The sequence below is a fragment of the Seriola dumerili genome, unplaced genomic scaffold (assembly GCF_002260705.1).
Source record: "Seriola dumerili isolate Sdu_G_001 unplaced genomic scaffold, Sdu_1.0 BDQW01000052.1, whole genome shotgun sequence".
Classification (NCBI taxonomy): Eukaryota; Metazoa; Chordata; class Actinopteri; order Carangiformes; family Carangidae; genus Seriola; species Seriola dumerili.
Window position 1 is genome coordinate 1449087 of NW_019174307.1, and position 21027 is coordinate 1470113.

General features: G+C 39.0%; 1 protein-coding gene across 1 annotated transcript; it reads left to right on the forward strand.

Moving 5' to 3' along the window:
• The first annotated feature begins 174 nt into the window (after positions 1-174).
• Positions 175-15408, forward strand: pms1 (PMS1 homolog 1, mismatch repair system component). The gene is made up of 13 exons (XM_022740740.1): positions 175-209; positions 1354-1497; positions 1608-1790; positions 2064-2166; positions 2696-2859; positions 6700-6816; positions 8950-9072; positions 9212-9358; positions 9493-10328; positions 12471-12938; positions 13148-13278; positions 14849-15009; positions 15098-15408. Exons 2-13 carry the CDS (start codon positions 1366-1368, stop codon positions 15296-15298), a joined length of 2766 nt encoding a protein of 921 aa, XP_022596461.1. The 5' UTR covers positions 175-209; positions 1354-1365; the 3' UTR covers positions 15299-15408.
• The last annotated feature ends 5619 nt before the right edge of the window (positions 15409-21027 follow it).

Consider the following 21027-nt stretch of genomic DNA (forward strand, 5'->3'; position numbering starts at 1 on the left):
GTTTACATCATCCTGACAAACGGGTGTACCTGTTAGTTTGAACTCAGGGTAGAATTTACACTGTAGATTTTAGCAAACCCGCCCTCTCGTCACTTCCATCCAATCAGCGGGTAAAAGAGGGGGCGGGAATCCGGTCGTTTCCGCCTTGTGACTGAACTGTCTGTTTATGAAAGATTCTACGGGGACTGTAGTCAAGAGAGCTCGTGCAAGTCAGTATTTAACTGTTAAACTAGCTAACGTTAATTTTCAGTTTAATACGAGTTTGTAATGTCGCCACATTGGAAAATTGGGATTTTAATAGTATGATAAGTATTCAAAGCAGCCCACGTAAGCTGCAGACCAGTTAGCTAACATTAGTAAAGTCAACTTACTGTAGAATTACTTTCAGCTAATGTTATGAAGATGTTCACCGTGACATGAGGTTTATCAGTATTTAATTATTTTCTCACGAAATTCTGTCTTGACGAAGTTACTCGACTGTTTCGTCTAGCAGTCAACTGGCATTTGTCTGTCGCTATGGCTTCAATTCTACCTTAGATTTTATTTATTTATTTTTTTATTAAGGGACAATGCACATTAATTGACATCACTGTAAATGTGCCAGTGTTAGTCAGCTGCTACATTAAGCCGTAAACTATCATGTGACGTCATGATGTGTATGGTATGGTGACTAATCGAATATCAGTAGTGCGAATTGCATTTGGAAATGCATAATCTATCATATCTAATCGATCATATATAATGGAATACAGTTCTGTGTGTCAGTGAGCAGTTGAGAAGTCGTACCAACTAGTAGCTCTCATTTGTAACATTCAAATTCACTATTATTTCTATGGTCAACAGCATAAATACATATAAATAAATCACTATTTTTAACATAAAGAATCCTTGTGAACCATAAGTCAAGACTTGAATCTCTGTTTTCATTAAGTCAAGCTTGCTACTTTAATGCAGATGGGCACAAACAGATTTGTTTGCCTCACATAATGATTTTATGTCAGTTCTCAGTTACAAGTGTGCCACACATGAAACCACTTCACCTGTTTGCTATAGTTTAAGTGCAGCTCCACTGTGTACATTTTGTTGAAATCACATGCTTACTTACATGCTCCCTGCCATGAGAGTCTTTTTTAACATTTCTTTGGTGTTTGGGTAAGACCAGTTGAACATTGGGCTCAGTGACATTTTTGGATCCATAATCAAAACATTAACAATAACAACTACAATTGGTTTTAAATAGCTTTTTCTTAATAGTGTTTGTTGTGCCACTTATTGGCAGACATGTATATGTTTGCTGTTGTTAATGACTCAACAACAGAAGTACCAAACTAAAACCAGACTTTTCTCTAACAGATACCCGGAATCATGAAGCAGCTGCCATCAGATACTGTGCGGCTGCTATCGAGCTCCCAGGTCATCACGTCAGTGGTGAACGTTTTGAAAGAACTGATGGAAAATTCCCTGGATGCTGGGGCTTTAAGCATTGACGTTAAACTGGTACGGTGTCGTCAGTCTGTACAGCAACATCGTTGTTGTATTTGATAATATAATTTGCAGTTGTACTGGCAGTGAGTGTACAACAGTATGTATCGACTTTCTCATTGCAGGAGAACTATGGTTTGGACCGGATCGAAGTACGCGACAATGGCCAGGGAATCAAAGCTGCAGATACTCCTGTGATGGCCATGAGACATTTTACATCAAAGATCAGTAGCCATGAGGACCTGCAGCATCTGGAAACATACGGCTTCAGAGGAGAAGCACTGGGCTCCATCTGTGCTGTGGCAGAGGTGATAAGTAATGAATAACCGTAGTTATCAAATGATGGTCACATCAAAAGAATATCAGACAAATGGGCCAGAATTAACAGAAGTTATACATACTGATCTTAATTTGTATACATGTACTGAACGGATAACAAAGAAAAAAAATACATCTCACATATGCATACATTTATAATACTTAACATATATTATTACTCTTCCGTTTATCAGTATAGGAATCGATATACATTCTGATTTATTACAGTCTATAAACTGGTGTTTTTTGCTGATTCTCTTCAGGTGGCTGTCACCACAAAGACAGTGGAGGATGACATCAGCACCCAGTACACACTTAACTTCAAAGGGGAGATTGTTTCTCAGAAGCCATCTCACTTAGGTCAAGGTAAGGCACCAGTAATTTACAACAAAATCAACTGTTTTTATGTTATTGTTATATTCAGACCCTTGTGCCACAGCAAGGGGTCTGAATATTTAATAGATAAGTGATATGGAGTTTTTGATTTCCAATAAATTTGCAAAATTTTCTTAAAAACTTGTTTTTGCTTTGTCATTGTGGGTTATTGAGTGTAGCCTGATGGGCAAAAATTTTAATTTTTATCAGTTTAAAATTAAATCTACAACACAACAAATTGCAAAGCCACTGCAGGTCATTGGGCTTTTAGACAAATTCATTTGCTGATGTACAAATTCTGATTGGGTCCAGTTTACTTTTTAATTATTTTTTGAAAATATTGATAGTATGGGTAGACCTCAATTAACAAAATTACTGTGAAAATATTCAAAATAATGCACATATTGACAAATACGTGTCCAGGTAGTTCTAGTCCACCTGCATCCTTCAGCCTTGTTGTAGGAAAAGTACATTTTATATCAAAAGCTGTTACACATCTTTGTTCTTTTGTGTTTTCCAGGTACAACAGTGAGTGTACTGAAGCTTTTCAAGAATCTCCCAGTGAGAAGACAGTACTACTCTTCTACCAAGAAGTGCAAGGAGGAGCTGAAGAAAGTACAAGACCTGCTGATGGCATACGCCATTATAAAACCTGACCTGAGGCTCTCACTCGTTCACAATAAGGTTAGGAACTTATCCTCACTTTTCAGATATAACCAAGTAAAGAACAAATATGTGGAAATATTTTTTCTGGAGCATGGTTTAAATTTTTACCCTCCCTCCAAGAAAACTGAAGTCTGTCCTAACATAGTTCCTGTTTATACATAATACACTCCCTCACACACAGCAACCGCTAGGTGTCCTCATTTGTCTTCAAATGACTAAACATGACTGGTTCAACAGCCTCCACAGTTTCTGTTAATATGCCCTGAGTACCTGTTGTATAGTGTCATATTTGTGGCAACATCACTGATAACAGTGATATGTGTAAAAGCACTGAAGATGTAAGATGTAAGATAAGTTCCCACATAGGAAGTTCAGTTATATCTTAGAGAGAAAAAAGGTACAATTCATGCTTGATTCCATCAAATATTTTGTCCTCAACATTTTGATACTATTACTAATGATAATAATAATAATATTTATTTTCTTCAATTATATTTTTATTGAACATTCTACCTAATACATGACTCAGTTTAACCGTTATACTGAGCCAGTGGATAGTTTGTAACTGACATTCAACTTAAAAATGAAAAATTTAAGAACAGTAATAACAATAAACAAATTGAAGAGAGGGAAAAATACAAAAAGACTTTACAATTCCACCCAAATTCACATTTCACATGTCTGATAATATGAATATTGCAAAAGTGAAAAATATAAATTGTCTCCTCAGCTCACAGTTGTGCACAGAATTTGGTGTTTGTATTTCTGTAAAGATTCTCTGTCAAATGTGTAAAGTTAAGAAAGTTACTGAACAATATTCAGAAGCTCGTCCAGTAAATGATCAATCAAACGCAATCTTGAAGGCAGAAATTGTTTTCAGCCTCCTGTTGTTTTGTTGTCAGTACCAATGTGCGTCAGTGAGCTATGAAATCGTTACGAGTAATGGAAAATATTCGTTAGGCTCGTAGAAACATGTCGACTAAACATTTTATAGAATCAGACGAGTACAGACTGACAAACCTGAAAATGCTGGGTCAGTGAGGCTGTGATGTCTCTGCTTTAGAAAAGTTCAAGTCATTAACCTTTTTAAAAAAAAGCATGTTTTATCACACTGTATATCTGCATGTCATTTTTAAAGGAACAGCCCAAGATCCCCACATTAGTCTGTTTATGAATTGAGTTGTTTTTAGATGCAAAGAAAATATTTAACTGCTGGAGAACTTTTCTACATAGCTGAATGTTATGAAAATAATGTGTGTACAATATTAATTATAAAAACATTTGTTGTAGCTTTTAGAGTCTATACACTAAAATAGTAATACCTTTAAAAGATACAGCCTGACCTGATCACAGAAACAGTCACCAGTTATAGTTTGTTTGTTAAAATAAAATTATTATTTTCATTATTGATTCATCTAAATTCCCATCATAATTTCCTGGAGCCCAACATGACACCAACATGCTGTCTGATCCACAGTCCAGAGCCCAAATATATTGAATTAACATTGATATAAAACAGAGAAGCAGAACATCTGCATATTTGACAAGCCTGAACCACAGAGTGTTTAGCATTTACTTGGTAAATGATTTACATGATTAGTTGGTTATCTTAATCAATTCACTCATTAATTATTTAATTAATTTATCATTTCAGCACTTGTATTTATTAAGGACATTGAGGGATAAAGTGTGTTAACATTTAAGATAATGGCTTGAATGAAAGGGGCTTATTTATATTTAACCAGCCTGCTGTAATGACATTCAGATGTGGCTTTAAGATCCGGATGTTGTTGAAATTAAATGTCATCAAAATGAATATTAATATTTAAAATTTTAGACATTAAATCCTTAAAAGGAGGCAATTAAGCTCTTAACTGCTAAAACCTCCAGTCTATAACTGGAAATCTAACAAATATCACTGTAAGATCGCACTGCACAGCATTCAAGGAAGTGTCAGAGAAGTCCAGGGCAATAACTGCAGATCTATAAGCTTCTGTTTTACAAAACCCACAACAGTAGGGCTGAGTATTGCAGTGTTTGCCCCTGAATGCTATGGAGTGCTTATGAACTAAAACTCTATGTCATTGGTTTATTAAAATGGTTTATTTAATTTTAGGTCAGAATGATAGCATCAGCAAACTCTGTCAGTAACCTGAATCTTAACTCTAGATGACCCTGAACATCAGTAAATCTACAACCTATCTTCTTAAACCAATGAAATGTTAGGGTTGTGGCCAAATCCCTAAAACACCCATAGATCATTACAGCCACACCTTGACTCCACAGAGAATAGTAATAATAGTCATGAGTTTTCCTTCCATCCATAAAAAATGTGACTCTTGCAGTATTGATGGTTTAGTGTTTTTTCTTTGTTAATACCCATTAGAAAATGGAAACAGCAGAACAAGTACTTAATTGTTGGTTAGTTCACAATAGAAACACACAACATGTTCCACAATGTCCTATTTTGGTTACGTAACTTAAAATATTAATCATCATTTATCATCAATTTAACCATCAGGCGTTAGTGATCATCACACTTATACTCAGATTGCTTGTTTTTGGTTTAAGAACTAAAAGAAAATTCAATTATTTTGGTTTTAAGCAGGTTTCTAGCCTAGTTGTGTTTTTATCACCTGTCCCCTGAGCTGCACATGGTTGCATAGTTTTGGTGTACACAATAAACAGCAAGTTATTGTATTTTGGTTCATTCCATTACATAAGATTAGATTAGATTATATAATTTAGCAGTTGAAATTTCCATCCCTTACACTGTTTCAGACCACAGCTATTGTCAGGTGCCCCAAACACAAATATGGCTGCCTCTGAACTCAGATTTGGCTGATTATGATGCCTGAGTAAGTTGCTGAACACAGCTGCAGCCTTAACCCCAGATTCTGTTTCAGGCTGCAGCCACTTTGTACACAGAAGTGTGTAGGTGGTGTGGGTCACAGAGGGGCTACATGACGGCCGTATAAATTTCATGGAAATCAGTTTTGAGGTTGTCAGGTTAGAGTAGTGAATCCGTTTCGCACAATCAGCACTCAGTTGCCCCTATCCTTTATCTCCAACTCTGCTATTTGGCTTGTGTCGTGTTTCACAGCTTCTTCAAGAACTGTTTACAGGAGTGATCCATTTACATGTGCCAGATTATGTATTTAATAGCTGAGACATGCCCTGCAACAGGGTGCATGCTTTCAGAAATCAACACCCACGAGATATATTCACTGGTGGACACAAACTACAAGCCCACTGGTGGGTGTCAACATATTTTGTACCCAAACTATTTCCTGATCTTTTCTGTCAAAAATGTCGTGTCAAAAGAGGCAAGTTTGCAATCAAATGTTTTTTTTCTTAGAGATGACATTTTTTTACTTCATTGATGCTTATGTAATATTTTATAAAATTATATACATTGATTATTAGGAAAATAATTATGGCTTACATTTATTATGCCATAATTTAATGATATTTTGTAATCCATGAACAAAATCAAGAGTCCTGAATATTTGATTTACTTTGTGTTGACTCAGCTGTTTTCACAGCTCTTGTCTATAAGTAGTTGTTTCATGTAGCATTTTGGGTTTGAGGTTTTAATGATGACTTTAGAATCACGGGTCTCGTTATGATTTATTTTTTAATGATAATTTAAATACCCAATTCATTTCATTCCCTACATTTTGACATAACCAGTAGCAGTTTTTGTCCATCTCTTACTGAATCTCTTGACAAACAGAATATATGAACTTCAGATATATTGCCGGCTCAGTGGCCCAGTCCCTGTCTTGACAGGTTTTTATGCAGTGTGATTCGTCTGATGTGGACTCATGGAAGTTGACTGGTGTCATATTGTTCCAGGTGGTAGTTTGGCAGAAGGCCAAGGTGGCCGATCACAGAAGTGCCCTGCTTGCTACACTGGGGCCCAGTGCTGCTGCCAACCTGCTCCCTTGCCACCATCACCAAGAGCAACCAGAGGTTAGTTAAGGGGAAAAATGCAGAGATGAGAGAAAAATGGAGCAATTCTCTAAGAAATACAAAACACTTGCAGGTTAGGAAAAGATACCTGAGTTTGTCTGTCTTCTGTCCTCTAGCAGAAATGCATGTATGTACATTAGTAAAAAAAATCACTTGACATTTTATACAAGTCAGTTTGGAATAGTTAACCCTGTCCAACTGTAGGCAATGTGCTAAGTTGTGTCATATCATGGGATGTAGGGCTCACGTTTATAAGTTTCAGATTTCACGGTCAACTGTTATTTTTATTGTTTCACATGAACCATTACTCGGCTGGACAAAGTCACCTCTGAACATTGTAACAAACGATGCAGTGAATGTGAAGAGACTACATGGTGTGCATTGCACTCTGATGGATGAGCGTCACAGGCACATAGCAGGGCTGAGCTGGCACAGAGCCGCATGCTACCCCTCCCACCTCACGCACACACCTTGTACTCTGTGCTCTCATACTGTGGCTCCCATGCCACTTTGCCCTTCATTATGGAGCCATTACGGCAACAATTCCAACCTAACATTACACGTTCTTTTAGCCTCGTTTTCAGTCAAAATACACGTCAAATAAAATATATTGACATGTGGGTGAAATAATGTGATTCTACAAGTGTCAGGAATGTTCAAGAAGTCGGTGACACTGTGATAAGAAATAAGAAAAGAACTTGAAAACAAGTTTTAAATCATTTGCTTTGCCTTGGAAATGAATGATGATGATGACTCAGTGACTTATTTGTTTTAGAAAAAGAAAATGTAATGCCTGGTTAAGATGGATAATTTTTGCAGAGCAAATGAGTGCATGCACGTTATACTTGACTGTGAGCTAATAACCTCATCAGGAACGCCTGGTCTCAAGCCAGCAAATGTGGTCAGTTGGTGGCTGGCCAACTATTTCTTTGCCCTTTTCTTTTGAGTTCTTTCCTGATGAAGAGTGAATTATTTTTGTTAGCTAAGCTTTGCTGTGCTGATCGTAATTGAATTACTGTTGAGCGGTAACTTTCTGCTTGGTCACGGTAGGTGTCATGTGGCTCGTACCTGCTGCCAGGCTCCCAACTAATCTAGTCTGACAGATATGGAGCAGCCCTTTTCACCCTGTTTCTCTCTCATTTACCTCTTTGTTGTTGTTATTTTGCTGCTGCACTTTGGTGCCCAGTTATGAGAACAACCTTTCACCTTTTCCTCTTACTCCCTGTAGCAATGAAAGAGAACTTTTCTCCTCTCTGTCCCCAAGACCAAAGCTTAGTGATCAAGGGAACCAGGTTGACAATTTCACCGGGGCCTCGCTCGGGGAGAGTCGTAAGAGCTATTCCTCTGCAGAACAAAATGTGACACTCGTTTTTGGCAGCATGACTACACACAGACGCAGCCCTTTGGGGCCAGAGGTGCCATTCATGCTCCCATAAAGTGACCCTAATGAGCAGAAATAGAGAGAAGCATATGTGCCATGACCTGAAACAGCAGTTCATTTATTAACTTCATTGGCGTGCGTTGCTGCTAATAATGAGCCCTGGGCCATGTGGAAAAAAAGCATAGCTATTCTCTGCTTGCAATCTGTGGAACATTAACAGCTTTCCATAATTTCTTACTAGCTTACATTTATAATGGAGTTTCAAGTTTTCTGCAGAGTGATCAATTTTAGCTCAGGAGAACTCCCTCTGGTGGGATTTGATGATGTAACATGATGTAAATTTTAATAGAAAAATGTCAAACACCACCTTGTTGCACATGTTCATAGTGAAGTGTGCATGTAGATACAGATAAAAGCGTCACTGCCTGTCCTGTCTTAATTGAAAATGTAATGATGCTATAATTTATGTAATGTTCAAGTTTTAAAACTATTAGTTACACTATTTGTTACACACCTGTGCCAGCCAGCTACTGAGCATGTAAATATATAAGTGTTTGCAAAACTATGGAGCTCTCAGTTCAGAATCTAGCAGCAAAACTCAGTCCTTTATTACAGCCATTATTTGTTATGTAATGTCATATGTTTCTGGTTCACAGCATTTGACTCATTTCTGAACATTTGATGTATGATATCTATGTTATGCTTATCTTGTGTTGTAGTATTGATATTATCATTGTTCTTATTTTATTCAGATTTCTTTAGATGGCTTCTTTCCAAAGCCTGGAGCAGATTACTCTTCTACAAGCTCATCAAGCCCTGACAAAACATTCATATTTGTCAACAACCGGCCTGTCCACCATAAAGATATAATGAAGGTAGAATCATGAATCATTTTGGATAAATCAATGAAATGGACTTTATACAAGAATTACTTTTTAGTATCTAACACTTTTCTTTTCTTTTTTTGTTTCCCTGAAAATATTATCCTGGGACGATTGTGTATTTGATCATCAGCTGTTGCGTCAACACTACGCTGCTCAGTATCCAGATGACGCAGCCCGAAATCGTTATCCCACCCTCATGCTTAAAGTTAATGTTTCACCCTCTTCAGTCGATGTCAACCTGACACCGGACAAGACCCAGGTTCTTCTTCATGACAAGGTAGCTATGAAATTCAAGCTCAGTCACAATCAGTTGAATCTGTGGAGGATTGAAAATTAAAAAAAAAAAAGACGGGAGAAGATGTGATTTGAAATTAAACTCTGTGTACCATTTGTCATCTGTCTGACATTTAGGAGGCTGTTCTCACCGCAGTAGAGGCATTGCTGGTTTCTCTCTATGGCTATCGGCCTAGTTGTGACCCCTCAGCTGAGAAGCAGCTTGGCCACGAGACATCCCCCTCGCCATCTAGTCCTCTGCAGACTGATGCCTCACGACCTGTCACTGAGCGAAGTGTAGAGATGGATGACAGTGTGTCCAACCACAATGGTAACTTCCTTAAGGAAGCACCTAAACACAGTGACACAGCTCTGTCAGCAGCCATAATCAGTGACGCTTCACTGGACCGTCAGGCCTCAAACAGCAGCTCCTCATCCTCTGTAGCAGAGGACTGGATTGTGAACCAGATCCCAGCCGGGCGGGAGTCTAACTTTTCTCTTCATGATGATGAAAAAGCTCAGAGCTGCACTCAGACACTAGAAACTGGTTCAGCAAGTGAATCCCTGGAGAGACTTGACAATGTGGTGTCAGCAGCAGACACAAGCAAAGAACAGCTATTAGCCGAGGACTGGAGCCGGGGGACGGCTCTGACTGACCCCTTAACACGAGAACCCCTGCAGCCTGTTAAAATCCATCAACCCTCAAAGCACAACCATTCTGACTCAGATGAGTTCAAGAGTCAGAGCAGCTCGAACAAAAAGATGTTCAACGCCATCACAGAGAAGCAGGCTGCTCTGACGGCCTACGACCTGATCAGCAACCGCGCCATGAGGGCACCGCTGTCTCCTGCCGCCCTGTTCCAGAAGGAGGCCAGAGCTGAGGTCCTCAGGGAGAAACCCACAGCCAGCCTGCAGGATATCAGTGTCGCTGTTCACGAGAGGTGGAAAAATCTGCGGGAGGAAGACCGTAAGAAGTGAGTTTCCAGACTTTCACCTCTCCAAGCAGTTGTTTCCATTTCTTGTTATTTGCAAGGCAGAGAGAGGGGGGAAAGTTTGACCTGTCATTTACACGTGAAAAGCCTAGACTGGAAATGTTGTTGATATGAGCTGTGTTTCTAATTTCCAGACAACTGTGCCTAATAGGGAGCTAGGTAGACAACATTTTCCGCAGTACAACAGGTATCACTAATGATGAAATGTCCTCTGTTTCCACAGTATTCCATCTACTCCCATGTCTCATTTGTTTTGGTTGTGGTAGATTTTAGGTAGCATGTATTCAGCATTAATAATGGCACTAAGACAGGATATACGAATTTAATAGAAGTTGACTGATAAGAACTGGTATTTATTGATTTGTAATTAGAGACCCAAACATAAATTTAATATCTAAATGTCCTGTTTGCAGGTTCAATCCATTATCTTTGTTCATTGAAAAATCTCACCTACACTTACTTCATAAGTGGTGTCAGGAGTGACACATAGTTGGCTAGTCAAGAACAGAGTTGGCGCAGAACAGATGGAGGTAATGAGTGTTTGTGTTTGACCCTTGCTCCCCTCAGAGTTAAAGGATTTACATTAATGAAGGTAAGACAGGAGTGGAGTTATTTGCAAAAAACAAACAGATCAAAGTCATGTAAATCAAATGTGTGTGTATTTTTGGTAGAACAATGCATCATTCTCCAGGCTCAAGGTGTGTGTTTGCTTCCGACTCAGCTCTGAGATGAGTACGAAAATGGTCCAGATGCACATGAACACGTCAGTAAAAGAAAGAACCTTCCGATCTCTATCTGCTGAGCTACTCAGCTAGCTTCAAGGAAACTGCTTCAACCCCATTATGTTAGATTACTGCATTCCAATTTCAAGCAATTGCAAGGTTGGAAAATGTGTATCAGCAGTGCTCGGGGCCTTATATAAGGTATGGAAGAGTGTATGGAAAAAGCCATCTGTTTAGAATCCTGCCTTGCTGTACTGCTGTCTGAAACATGAAGTAAGATGTGGCAGGTACTTGGCTCTTTCACCTCCACTGTTAAGTGGGACACCATTTCTAGGAATTATTCTTACAGTTCATGAAACAGGTTAGTTGAATAATGGGGTGCTGTGTAAGACCTAATGCTGAACATATGAAGATCTATGGAAACATTAGTTGGCAATTTTGCTGAGGAAAGGAGCCTACATATATCAAACACTCAAAAAATTCCCTGCATTTACATCGGGAACAAGCTGTTACTTGGTATTGTAAATCTTATTTTAGGACAGATGGCAGCTTAGCAGCCGTGCTACGCAGAAGCAATGGCTACAAGACACAAATAATAGTTATGCTTCTCCGAAGGTAGACATATATGTCTACGAAGAGAAGGATGTTATGGGTAACCATTGGTCACAGAGGTGTGGTAGTGATGTGCAAAGCCGTACTTTTCAGTGTCCTGAATCACTAGATTCAAAAAGATTTGTTTAAAAGATTTGTTTACTGAATTGTTCAGTGTTTGACCCGGAGCTCCGACTGCGTAGTCCCACTTCCCACACTGAACTGAAACACAGATGACTATCGTCATGATCCCCAGCTGACTGAGAAATGAACTTATCGTCTCAGGAAGTGATTCAGTTCAGATTGCTCACCCAAAGATTTGTTTTTTGAGTGAATCATTTGTGAACGAGACAACACTTGATAATACAGAGGATGAACTATTTGAATGTGCTACATCCAAGGATAGAAGACCCACATCCACCCCACGCATACATAACACACATCACCTAAACATAGGAGGTACTCCTAGTATTCCACGAGAGATTCCACACGTAAAGAATCAAAATCGAAGCAGTGGAGGTCGAGATATCCGGACTTTCACCTAGTATGGGTCACTATCCAAACACACTCCAATTCCCTTAATGCAGCTCTGCAGTATCTAAAGCCCACTTCTTTCTAACCTCATACCTCCTGTTTGTTAAGAAGGTTTTAGCCCAAGCCAACATAACCCTGATGACATCATTAGCCCAGTCTTCATTTACACGCTTTTTGTCTTACAAATCACCACATCAGTGCACACTGGATCCGATCTAATAACAAAGAGTGTTGTCACTGCTATTGTAAGTGTAAAAGATTTGGTTGAACCCTGCAGGTACGAGGAGAAGGCAAAAAAACACCTGGAGCACCATGACCAAAGGACCAAGTTGGCCTCTGCTGAGGGCCCCAGAGAACCAAGTGTGAGCATCGCAACAACCCATGTGCGCAGCCAGAAACGCAAGGCTCCACTGTCCAACCAGCAGCTGCTGGACGAGCTCTTCTCTGCACAGCCACAAAAGAAGATGAAGAACCCTGCACCTAAGCCCTCGCAGCCCCTCCCCTGCAGCGTGGCTGCCCTTCGGCTGCAGCTTCAGCGCCTCTCATCCCAGAGCCGCGCAGCGCCACGGGGCCTCCATCTTGTAAACCGCCTGGCCTCTCAGAGCGCCTGGGTCATTTTATGTGGTCAGAGGCTCATGTTGTTAAACCCATTTCGAGTGGAGGAAGCCTTGCTGTTTAAGAGACTTCTAGAGAATAATATACTTCCAGCAGAGAGTCTGCAGAACCCTATACAGTTAACAGATGGGTAAGGTATCACTCACCTCTCACCAGCAAAATGCCAACCCTGACAGTTGTTTTCCTTGTGGAAAACTGCACACTCATCAAATTTTTTCACATACATATATGTTGGAGACTAATTTTTAGACAAACAAATCCTAATCCTTGGTTTCTATTAAATCTGCTGTATGAAAATACACTGTTGTGTGTTGACATCTCCTTGTGTCTCTTTTCTAGAAGTCTAGGAGGAGCTGAATATACAGATGCTTTGTGCAACATGGAGAAACAAAGCCCTGAGCTGAACGGGCAGACCTTCTTCTCTGATCCCAGGCTCGTAGCTAATGGCTTTAAAATCAAACTCAGTCCAGGTACATTGTAAATAAAGTTTTGGACCATAATGCTATTGTATGAGGCAGATCAGTATGTTTACAACTGATGGAACGGTATCAGTAACACTCCCCAAACAGAGGCACAGCATAGAAGTCTACAACTCAACCAATCAATCAGAAAACAAGGCTTTCTTATTTTGTGAGTCATGCTGTTTAAAGGTCTAATGGATTGTTTAGTTTTATTTAACAAATGTTGGAGCCGTTTGCCATCATTAATGTCATAGTTCACCAGTCACTTAAAAATGTCAAACATACAGTCGCCAGCAACTGGATTACAAGCAATTATTTCTGACAGAGTTTCAGTGTATTGGATTAGTTGTGGATAAGACAAAATAGTCCCATTCCTTCAATGAATGATGAAAAGGAGAAACAGGATTTTGTGAATCATGACAGAAATAAGATGTAGGACCCGACAATCTGTTTTTCCTCTATAATCGATCATCAGTTTAATAACTTTGACATGTCATGACATCAGTCATACAGGATATGTACATTGTAAAGGTTATCTTTGAACTCAACAATTAACACAAGATACACAGCTAGTATGAGATATGTAAGTAATTGATTTAAAAAAGTCTCTTTTCTCATTGTATTACATTTCTGGTTCTAATATCAATAGGTCTGGACTGACAGATTATTCTGATAATTACAGTATACATAAGTGTTGTTTAACCATGTATATACTGTAATAAAGTCTAATCCAAATTATAAAGATTATGTAAAAAATAAAACGGAATAACTTCCATAGTTAAACATATTTTCACCAGCTTTTTCGTTATCATTGTGACATTACTTCTCTGCTCGCTTGCTTGTTTTTGTTGCTGGACCAGTTCACCTCAGTTGACACTGGCGCTCTGCCCAACAGCGTGGTCTCACAGTAGGTTTGTACCCCAGTGTGCAGGTGATGAGAATGGTTGCCCTTTAAGAAATTCGAGGAATTTTCATTTGGCACTGCCTGCCTCGGTGGGTGTGCATGGGATTGAAGGTAGCGGCGTATATAAGATGGCTTCATTTCACAATCTCTGCTGAATATCATTGCTTTTTGTTAGGATTGTTGAAAATGTGTTGTGTTTATTTTCCAGGATTTGTGTACAGTGTGTGCAGTTACTGTTATTTTTAAATTGAAAAATATATATGCTGTTATTACAATAAGGAAATTAATTTAATTAATTTAATAGCACCTATGGACTATACTGGACATGATAGACAACCAGCGCAGAAATATTCTCGGTCTCTGCATCTCTAGTTTTTATTTTTACTTGTCTGACTTCATTTTGCATCCAAAGTCATGTATCAGAATTATAAATTGTCCATGATTTGCAGTATTTCCTCATGAAATGAGAAGCCATCATTCTTCCACCCTACAAGACAACTTCCTTCCAGTCTGCTGGGGCTTCTATTAGTCATTTAACACTCCATTTGGCCCTTCGCTTGTTTGACTTGGTCATCAGTTCGGCCGTAAACCACAATATTTATTTATTATTCTTTCCTGGAGATAGTAGTAGCGTCTGGAGTATATTAATCCTTGTTTTCTGCTTGTTTTGGCCAGGCCTCTCGTCAGCCGAGAGACATCTGGAAGTGACAGCAATGGCAGACTGCGTGCCTTTCCTCGGTGTGGAGGACCTCAGGGAGATCCTGACTGCAGTTCTTCACAGGAAGGCCAGGACTGTGCAAGAGTGCCGGCCACTGAAAGTCACAAACTACCTACAAGTGAGAGATGCTATGAATGGAGAATAAGGGTGGCATCACTTAACTTTTCTGTCTGTTTTATTAAATATTTGAATTGTGACCTTCACAGGGTGAAGCGGTGAGGCTTGCCCGTCAGTTGCCTACAAAATTATCCAGGGAGGATGTGGAAGAAACCCTCCTACGGATGGAGCAGCAGCTTGGTGAGAAAAGCCAGACCTGCATCCATGGACGGCCATTTGTCCAACACCTGTCTGACATCCCCTCCACAGACCAGGAGGCTAAGGGTCTGCTGCGGCCTTTAGAGCTGTAAAAACAAGTAGACACCTTAATGAAAAATGACAGCAGTGCAATATGAAACAGTTGTCTAATTCTAATGCAGCTGAGTATTCTCCATTCTCCTCAAATAATGTTCAACTTTGTTACAACCACAATATAAAAATAAATATATTTTTCCACATTTTGTGCTTTGATCAAGCATGTGGTGTATTTTGTGAAACTAACATGTATTATTATAGGTGTTGGCTCAGAAAGTAAAGCTACTGTTATCTCAGCATCTACTGTTGAGAAATTCACTTAATACATATTTTCTCAGTAGTTGAGAACTTTACTGGCACAATATGAATGTGCAGTATGGTGGTGTTAAGAGACCTGCCATACATCTATTTCATAAAAGCTGATAAAGCTTTCTAAAAGCTTCTGTCAGGCATTTAGATACGTCCTGCAAGTGTAAGTTTCATGGTACAACTAAAGCCAGTAGCATTATTCATCAGGTTCTTTGCAACAGAAACAATGCAATGTTCTCATTTCAACCCCACTTAATTAACGAAAATGTGCCAGAAGATGCAGGGACATTGAGACGTTTTTTTTGTGTCGTATCAGGTAGCAACGATGTGTAATTGAAATGAACATTTACAGAAAAAGTAAAACTGTTTCATTAAGCTTTACAGCACCAGGGATAATAGTTCATAAGCAGATGATCTATTTTCAGCTGTTTGTTATGTATTTGGTGTTTTGCTTTTGCAGACTGATTTCTTGTATGGTTTGCATTTTCCTGGATTAATAACAGCAGTCTTCAAAATGCACAGTGACATCTGATTCCCTGACTTGATTTCTGTCCAAAAGCCAGAGTATCTTACTACCCCTCAGCCTCATTGTGGCACCATTGAAATGGGTATTGGCAAGCTCCAAGCAAGAGATGTACACTGTGCCAGCTACTACCCATAATTCTTTTCCCTCAATTAGTGCCAGCTGCTCGGCCTTTAGTATTGACAGATACTTGTATATTATCCCTGGCTGCATTAAATGCTTCAGAGATTTGCACTGTAATTTCAACCACAAAGTTTAGCAAATCCTTGACACTGCGCTAACTCGTAGTGGTGCCACTTCCTAAAGGCATTAGTCTATTACTGCCTCATTCTGGTGTTCAGTGCTGCTTGAGGTTTCCTGTGGGGAAACAGACAGAGAGAGTTTGGCTTCAACAGCTACCACAGGAGGGGACTGACAAGCATTTAAGTATAAAAGTTTTTTGATATAATTTCTTAATCATGTTCAGGAGTTCTGATGTAATGATAAGTGGTTGTATCTCAAAAATGGATGTAAGAGGAGAGCATTTGGTTTAGTCAGTACACAAGTATTGAGTGTGATTTGACCACACTTGGATAACAGGAATACATATAGCCCCACAAGGTTTTCACTCATCACCTTTTCATATGGACACTGAATCCCACCACAGGGAAAAGTGCAATCTGATCACTCATCTTATCATAATATTATAGTTAGGACCGTGAAAGGTCAAACCACAGCACATGTCTTGTTTTACGTGGCCTCTGCTGAGAGAACCCACAGATGGCTTCAGCATTGCTGCAGGGCCAACACTCTGCAAAGTGCCTCTGGGAAGGGGATAAATGCCAGTGAGGACCCCTGCCCCTCCTCTCACCCTTCGCCTCTCGCTCCTGCACGGACTCTTGTTTTAAACTGCTCACTGCTGGATACGTGCTCCGCAGTTGCTTGTTTCCATAAATGCGTGCAGCAGCAGAATCTACTCTGTACATGCTGCCTTTGGCACCCAAGGGGCATATCAGAGTAATTGGGGAGGATTAACTGATGATCATCTTTTGACCATGTGACCACACTGTTTAAAAGGTCAGCAATGGTTCACTTTGCCAGCTGTCTTTTAAAGCACCTGCTACACTGTTTTTGACATTTTCTTCAACTAAATTGAGGTATTTGCTAATGATCAACCCAACGTGAGGAATTGGAAAAAGGAACAGTTCGGGAATGCATGCGAAACGTTGAATACCAAAACCTTGATACAAGAATACTCAGTTCACATACAGCGTCATCTAGATAGTTATCTGCTCTCCTATTACAGTGCAGAGCTACTGCTTGTCAGGTCGTATTCAGCAGCCAGGGCAACTGTACACCACTCTCACAACCCAGAAGTAACCATGCACTTTAACAGAGTCATCAAATCCAAAATAAAATTACATGAACTATAATTAACCCCTTTCCTACTCTATTTTTTGGAACTGTTACATGAAGTAGTCACATGGAGTACCTTGCGCAGTACTGGGTACACGCACCACCTGCTAGAAATATGCCACCCTAGAAATATGAAACTAGATGAGGGGAAAGACAACATTTTTATATACCTTTGGGAATGCATGTGCACATAAATTTAATTATGTCACACTTTTAAATATAGTCATCAAATGAGAAAAGAAAATCACCAGTTTGAAAATATTACATCGACAGGGTGTGGGTAAAAATGACTAATAATCACTAACCTTAAAATTTATCTTAATCATATTCCCTAAAATGTCCATGAAGGCAGTCAGTCACGTCTTGCCATTTGTTCTAAGACGACTAGCTTGTCACCCAAAAAAGCTGTTCTGGTACAGCTGTTCAGATCTACAATATAAATACTTAAAAGAGTACAAACTAATCCATTATAGGCATCCTGGCTTTAACCCACAAAGCTACCTCTGTCTAATGCTTGCAAATGAATCATATTACAGATGTTAATTATTAATTATTACCTGAATTTCACCTACGGGGTAAATAAAGTATATATCCATCTATATTGATATTCAACAGACAATTATTAAAGAAATCCCAAGATTTCCTTAATTAATTTTCTTGAATTCTGTTGATACCTGTGATCATGCTTTGAGTGTTGTAAGGTTTTTTTTTTTTATATTTTGAAAGGGGTCACATGGGATGGAAGAGATTACTAAAGACAATAAAAAAGGTTATTTACGTGTTTATCTAAGTACAACAATAATATTCTGACTTGCACTCAAAAGCCCAAAAAGAGAAGTCTACAGCCATGCTTATGCAACTATGTTTGCATCATGCATAACATCATTCGAGCAATCTCACAATAACAGTGCTAATATGCTTGTTCACCATGGTCACTATAATAGCTTAGCATGTTAGCGTATAACTTTTTCCAGCAGAAAACAAAAAGTATAGCTGAGGCGGACAGTATTTGGCCATAGGTTTGGACAAATTTAACTTTTTTATTCTGATGATAACACGAGAGTGAAGGTTAAGGGGTCACCAAAGTTATCACAATTCAGCCTGGGAGGGACATGGATGTCTGAATCAAATTTCATGTTGGTCCAGCCAATAATTCATCTATAATTCAGCACTCCAAAAATGTGAACCTACTGATAGAGCTAGAGATACTGGCATCTGCAGAAATAATTGTGATGGCATAGCACAATAAACATCCATGTTTATACCTAAAAGCAGGGTTTACAATGTCCTGTGAGAAAGGCATTCAGACAAATCTACTAATGACAGGCTCAAAAAATTGATGGAATTTATAAGACTGAAGGGCTCTTATTTTCAAGGTTTTCACCCTGAGGAAAAGAAACATGATGAGTAAATATTTCACTTTTGCCTATAAAACTGTTCCCTATTTTAAATGACAGAATTGCTGTACTGGCATTCAGAATGATTCATACTTCCCCTCACAATCATGGGCTTTTGTACAGTAATAATCTGAGCAGACACTGGATAAATTGTTAAAACCTCTGCACACCCATAGTCCACCCACACAGGTGTTTTCACTTGCCTGATTATACCTCTCTGTCAGTGTGGGAGGGGTTAGACTTTGATTGACAGCTTTTTAACTTCTTGTAGTTGTGGTACCGTCACCCATCATAGCTTTATCAGCCATAGTGATTGAAAACACCCGTGTGGGTGTACAGGGTTTTAAAGCCTTACCGTACAAGTTCGCAGCCTTTAAGGTCCATCAATTGATGTTTTGGCCACTTGGGGGCAGAATACCTCAAACAACCAGACACCCAGACTATTATCCACTGAGTAAGATGTAATGGCTAATATGTTAGCAAGCAACTGCTTAATTGCACATCCGGCAGACACACAGTAACATAGGACTAATATGGAGTTGCATATCTGGCCAACTGATACATGCAAGTCCGATAGTTAAAGGAGCTATTTGTGAGTGCTATTGCTACTAGCTAACTTTAGCATTAACATCTATTCACTTACCAGTCTAGAAGAAACGTTGAGTTCAGCTTCAAACTTCATTCCTTTACTCACCAAGAGCGGTCTCCAGAGTAGGAAACAACACCGATGTTAACTCTTGTCTCTATCACCTCTTCTACTGAAGTTAGCATGCTAAGCAGCTAGTCTAGCTGGTCTCGTCATTTTCCGATAGCGACTCACTGTAGCCTCCAATCTTTCCTGAAGACATAACGCAGCTGAGAGGGCGTATTATAACCTCTTGTATTATAAGGACAACAATGGCTGAAGCTCTTGTCAAGTGACAATCACCTGGTCCTGGCAAGACACCACGTTCTGCGGCACAGCAAAGTTACAAATAACCCATTTAGTTTCCTTTTTACGTCTATTTTGGTCTCCTCCAGCTGTTCTGTAGCTACCTTTGTATTTAGGTGCTAAATACAACATTCACATCATTGATTTTAACTCCCGTTTCAAAGAAACTCTCAAGTTCTCTCTCAGAGTTTCAGTGTTTAGCTCAGTTAGCTAGTTGCACCTGCAGCTAGTAGGAACTAGGCTGTCACTTTTTATTTTCAAACTAATATCAAATATGGGAAGAATTTAATATCCATTCTGTTATAATCTGTTTAAATTCAAAATTGATGGGCATGACCACAAAATACTATGGAGGTAAGGGGGCATTCGTGAAATGAGTAAATTAGGCTAATGTTGTCCTACTTGCTAATGTAAAATGAGGAAAGCTAACAACCCGTGCTGAACCGATAATCATGATGCCAGATTGTCTCAGAAATGATATTATGAAGCATTTTGGATTCAACACCATAGACAGAAATGTAGTAGATAAAGGCAGTTTGCTGACTGCAAAATGAAGCTGCCTTACATGAATGAAGCATCAATTTTACAACAGTTTAGGATTAGACTGTGGGGGTTTTGTTAAACCTAATCTTCACTTATTACCTGTTTAATTTTACTTGAACTGTAGTAGCAGATGACTGACTGAATATCTTGCATACTGAGAACCTACTTTAGTTTTAGAGTAGTGTCTTCCTGTTGATGGATTAAGTGATGAGGAAAGATGCAGTACAGACACAGTGAGGCAGATTAATTACTACACAAATAGCCTGTTAAGATTTTTTTGATGAAACATTTTCCTAGTGGCTGGGAAGCAAATGTTCTTATGGCTCAGTGCAGGTGTGTAGTTTGGGTTTTTTAGGAGGTGCGTTTGTGTGTCTTTGAGCACAGTGTGTTTTCGTATGACTATTGTAAAAATTGTTGTATGTACTGAAATAAGATTCTCATTCTTCAGAACCTCTTTTTCAGAACCTCATTAATGGTACCTACTATAATCTTAACTTAAAACACAAAAAATAAATCAAAAAATTATATTAAGTGTAATGTAATATAGACTACTTTTGAGAGGAATTATTCAACTAAAAAATTATAACACATGATTATACTCTGTAGGTTTGTCACTGCAAGTGATGTAGACATTTTAATTATTGTTAATATAAAAACAACCATTAATTAATAGATCTTTAAAGCATG

Coding starts and splice junctions, on each gene's coding strand:
- pms1 (XM_022740740.1), top strand. CDS start 1,366: ATGAAGCAGCTGCCATCAGATACTGTGCGGCTGCTATCGAGCTCCCAG. Junction 6,817..8,949: donor ATCACCAAGAGCAACCAGAG/GTTAGTTAAGGG, acceptor TATTTTATTCAG/ATTTCTTTAGATGGCTTCTT. Junction 9,073..9,211: donor ACCATAAAGATATAATGAAG/GTAGAATCATGA, acceptor TTTGATCATCAG/CTGTTGCGTCAACACTACGC.